The sequence below is a fragment of the Prosopis cineraria genome, unplaced genomic scaffold (genome assembly GCF_029017545.1).
Source record: "Prosopis cineraria cultivar Desert tree isolate PC_DT_omini unplaced genomic scaffold, ASM2901754v1 PC4, whole genome shotgun sequence".
Classification (NCBI taxonomy): Eukaryota; Viridiplantae; Streptophyta; class Magnoliopsida; order Fabales; family Fabaceae; genus Prosopis; species Prosopis cineraria.
Genome location: NW_026555335.1, coordinates 31,339,608 through 31,344,929, shown reverse-complemented (window position 1 = coordinate 31,344,929; position 5,322 = coordinate 31,339,608). Strand labels below are relative to the sequence as shown.

The following is a 5,322-nucleotide window of genomic DNA, read 5'->3' as shown; positions in this document are numbered from 1 at the left end:
TATAATATTTGACTTATTCAAAATATTCATCTTTAATTACATGAGTGAAATATAACAAAGTATTGGTATAATAAAAAAAATATTTATATATATCCTACTTAATGTCCTATATTTTAGACTAAATAAAGCTTATAAAAAATATCATGTACGTAAATTCAGAGGGATTTTTTTAAGTATCACATTAAAAAATTATAAGGCAGTTAAGTCTTTCACAGTATGATAAATACAATTTCCCCAAAAATACCCTTAATTAATGGTATAATTAATAATATTTTGAATTGAGACAGTGTGTGTGTGTGTGTGTGTGTTAAATATTCAAGAATGACTTGAGACAACACAACAGTGAGTACCCTATAATTCTAAACAAAGAAAGTATATATATATATATATATATAAATACTGTGAACCTGATCAACCATGTGATATGATTAATTTATTACCGAACAAGGGCGAGCGTTTTACAGGCAAAATCCAAAACTTGCATGTTTAAACATGGTATAATTTCCTGAGAGAGGATAACAAGTAGCGAGGAGCAATAATTCCTTGCTTCATCGTCACATAATTGAGCTGCAAGTTATTCTGAATCCATCACGTGGCGGCTGCCGGAGCAAGGTGGCCGGTGATGTGTTCCCTTATGTGTATATAACGAGCCAACTTCTAGCTACAATCTCAGTGAAATCAAGTGAATACAAGGAATATAATATAGAATTTTAAGGATGTCGGACTGGGGCCCAGTGTTTGTATCCATGGTGCTGTTCATCCTGTTGACGCCGGGACTGCTGTTTCAGCTTCCCGGCCGGTCACGGTGCGTCGAGTTCGGCAACTTTCAGACGAGCGGCGCCGCCATACTGATTCACTCTCTGCTTTACTTTGCCTTCATCTGCGTTTTCTTGCTGGCGCTTAAGGTCCACCTCTACCTGGGCTGAAACGACGACGTATGACGCTGCATGCACATGCTAGCTACCTCTAATTTTGATTTGATTCATTCAGTATTATTGATCTGCATGAAGCTTGATTATTGTTGTTTGTTAGCAGTGACTTTTGATGATGTGTCTTTCTTCGTTGCGTTGTTTAATCTAGTTTTTTCATTGTTGGGATTCATATGTGTAATTCTTGCAAGGTCCAGCTAAAATCCATTATGTTGTGATTTTCGTGTTTTTCCATTCAAATAATGAATAATGACCATTTGTGAGTTCCAAAATGTATGATTTCTACGATATAATTATATATCCAAACTACATCTATACAAGAAGCTAAAGAGCAAAAACAAAGTTAGTAATATATAATATATATATATATATATATATATGTATGTATGTATGTATAAAAAAAGTAAAAGAAATTATCAACTACCGGGGGCAATAAATAATATGTATAAATTATGGGAATAATTGATACAAACTATATATATTAAAACAAATTAAAAAAAGTTTGTGGGGATAGCTCTAGTGGATAGGTCTATAATTGCAGAGAAAAGAGAATCATATCGTATCTTCACTTAAAACTTTAATGTTTGAATTTAAAAGTTATTTTATTATTATATATTACCTCCATATTAAATTATAAAATATTTTTTAAAATTATTTAATATTTTAAAATATAAAATATATTGATGAAAATGAGATTTCATAGTAGTGATACTTTTTTCAGTATTGTTTTTCATATTATATTCTTTTTTTTAATATTATTTCACAAATTGAGTATTAAATGAGAATGCATTTTTAGGAATTTTTGTTTTTGTTTTGACAAATTTATGGTTGTAATAAAATGTACTTCCTCCGTCTTAAATTATAAAATATTTTTAGAGTAAATTCGACATCCTAAAATATAAAACACTTTAAAAAGATTAATATTTTATTAAATAGGCTTATTTTAATATCATCATTTATTTCTTTATAATTAATTTTCGTCCCTTCTCTCTTCATTATATTAAATGAAAGATATTTTTTAAAATTTATAAAAAAAAAAAGATTGTTAATTAAGTGTATTTAATTAGGTTTATTGAAATATGAGATTTTGTCTAAAATATCTTATAATTTAAAATAAAAAAATTATTTAATAAGTTATGTTGATATGTGTGATTTTGTTTAAAATGGTTTTGTAAATTAGGACAAAGATATTTTTTTTTTAAGCTTATCGTTATTCCAAGTAAATTTTTTCATATCAATTTTAACCCATCGACACTTCAACATCTTTAACTATATTCATGGCCCCTTGCTTTGAACTTGTATATTTTCCCTATTCATAATAAAAGATTGGTACAATTTGTTTGGTGGTATATGCTCAGCCAATTATTTAAGTTCTATCTATATTTGAATGCACTGTACGTTATGATGCGATGCAGTTAGAAACAAATAAGGATAAAGACAGCACGTGACGAGACTCATTCATAGTATATAGGTCTTTTGACTTTATATACATTTGAAAGAATGACATACCACGTCATCTCACAATAATTTATTATATTAAAAGCTTATTAGATATTCTCTAATAAAATATCTACTCCCTCCATTAAAAAATATAAAATATTTTTAATTAATTTTTATATTAAATATGATAATTATTTATTTTTAAATTAACTTTATCTTTTTATATTTATCTCTACTAAATACCTTACAATAAATATAAAGTCATTATTAATAGGAACATTTTTTAAAAAAAAGCAATAATGACACTTTAAAAAATTAAAAATACCTTATATTTTTAAACATATAATTTTTTTAAAAATACTTTTTATTTTTAAACGGAAGAAATATGTGTTTTTGCAAAAAGTTGAGTCTTAATTTTATATAAATTTAATAAATCAATGTTCAACTTTTAATAATATAATAATACTCCATTTTGAATGCAAGATATTTTTTGAGAGATTAAATGTTTAAAAATGTAAGATAATTTTAATTTTTTTAGAAGTAATCATCACTTTTTTTTAAAAAAAAAGTGTCCCTATTGAATACTCCCTTCATCCTTACATATAAAGTATTTTTTAAAATTTTATTTTATACTTAAATATAAGGGATGATAATAATATTTTTGAGTAATTAAATAATTTTATCTTTATCTTAAAAAATAAAATAAATCATTTAAAAATCATTGTTCTTTTAGGTAACCAAATAACAAACATTTATTATTATATAAAATTTAATTAAAAATATTTTATATATAAAAATAAAAGGAGTAAATAACTTTATATTTATTTTAAAATAACATACCTTATTGAATAGAAATAAATATAAAAAATAAAATTAATTTAAAATAAATAATTATTTTATTGAACTGATATAAACGGAAGGAATGTATACATATTTTTATAAAATAATATTTACAGCGAGGATTTCATGTTACGACAAATTCAAGCCTGAATGTCATTCATGCTGTTCATATCCCTCTCTTTGATCGTACCATGCAACACGGTGATGCCACAGAGAATTCATGTTTGTGGGGCCACTACGAGTGCCAATAATTATGAGTTACATAGTAAAGGGCACGTGGCACTTTATGAGTGCTTTCCACTAGTTTTCTATAATCAAACTTGGCTTTTAATTGCTTCCTTAAAGCGAAGGCCATGTGGAACCTGCCCTTGGACAAGAGAATGCATAAGGAACACATATTTTTTTCGATTTATGTGTGTGTCATTTTTGTGGGCCATGCTAATCTAGAAGTTGTTTGATGCAAAGCTAAAGCTCATTTGAATTTATATATGAATTGAATTCAATGAGCTTCATCACCTTGTGTATATGTCAGATTCATTTCCTGTTTTATCCAACTTGATCCCACGCCACGCTTGAATACATGTATGCCAAGTTAAATTTAGGTCAAATCTCTTATTTAAGTATTTAAAAATTTATTAAGTCTAAATTCAAATTTTATATTAAGTTCTTCATAATTTAAAATTTTTATTATTTCAAATTTTCATATGCATCTTTGGAATGCTATTAATAACATTTGTTATTTAAACCTCCCAAACAAAAAATTTTCAAAACATAGATTTAAAATGTAAAATTTTAAATTTAAATTTAAAATTTAAGTTTATCAATCCAAAAACTTCTGCTTGAATGTTTAATTATTGGGAGCCAATATGGCTAGCTCGTTAGAACAGATAGAAAACTAAGTTAAATAAAGTGTGTCTCATTGGATCCCATTAAAAATAAGTATCTAAATTCAATAAAATGGTAAAAAAATAATTAAAAGTGAAGTATGGTTTTCAAAGAACTAAATTGTCTAAAGATAAATTTATTAGGGTAAAAGAATCCAAAGACACTATTTCATAAGTTAAAAACTTAATAGCAACAATTCCAAAAAAGTTTGTGTCATATGCCCGGGAGATCCACCCTCTGTGATGTGTGCCAAAGCATATGCAACATATGCCATAATGTATAGTGTTGCATCAACAAAATGATAGCATGAATAGTGATAGCAGATTTTGATTGAGCATAACTTTCTCTACAAATATTTAGTTAAGTAATTTAGGTGCCTACTCAAATTTATGAAATAATTTAACTAATGTTTTTAGTTTGGTACAAAAATTCTTCCATATAAGGATTTTATCCAGGAAAACCCATTAAAGGTCAAAACGCAATCTTTTCCAAGTAATAACACTTTTAACACCAAACCCAAAGCCAAAGTTGTTATGTAGGTCACTTGACTATGTCAAGCACATTCCAAACAACAAATATACACCCACACATTTATACATATAATTAAAACTCTAATTGTTGGGTTATTATAACATCCCAAAATTTTTTTCTCTTGATTAATTAAGCTAAATAAAGGATAAATATGTAAATTTAAGTATAAATGGGTTTGATGATAGTTAGAAATGACTATTGAGTTTGCCTTTAATCTTTGAATTGGGTTCAGAAGTAAATTGGATCATCCAGACTTAAATTATAGAAAAAAAATTATATTTTTACCCACTGAGCATTATGTTACAGCATAAAAATTTATGTTGTAACATAATTTCCAGAACCAACTTTTTTAAAAAAGCAAAAACATCAAAAATAAGGAGAAATTAGCCTAAAACAGAGGGAGGGCAACAAAAAGAGTGATTGTTCTACTAGAGCATTAATTTTTGAGCATTTTAAAGGTGATTGGAGCTTGATTTTACCCAAATATGCCTTTATTATCTATTCTTCTTCTTCTTTCTACACGTTTTTAAAGTGAGATTTGAGGTTAAAAGATGATGATTTTCAGACTTAAGGCCATAAGTCCGAACCCATTAGTCTAAATGGAACTAATGGAGTTGTTTGAGTTGTTTAAATCTAGTTTTGATGAGTTTGAGTATCTTTGAGCTTGAGCTCATTATTAGGGACAAAATTATGCCTT

At 26.9% G+C, this 5,322-nt stretch overlaps 1 protein-coding gene across 1 annotated transcript; it reads left to right on the top strand.

Annotated features, from left to right (window-relative positions):
• Positions 1-519: 519 nt before the first annotated feature.
• Positions 520-1,168, top strand: LOC129307856 (uncharacterized). Its single transcript, XM_054948784.1, has one exon. It carries the CDS (start codon positions 717-719, stop codon positions 924-926), a length of 210 nt encoding a protein of 69 aa, XP_054804759.1. The 5' UTR covers positions 520-716; the 3' UTR covers positions 927-1,168.
• Positions 1,169-5,322: the final 4,154 nt, after the last annotated feature.

Bases quoted from the DNA above. Each gene is read 5' to 3' on its own strand.
- LOC129307856 (XM_054948784.1), top strand. From the start codon at position 717: ATGTCGGACTGGGGCCCAGTGTTTGTATCCATGGTGCTGTTCATCCTG.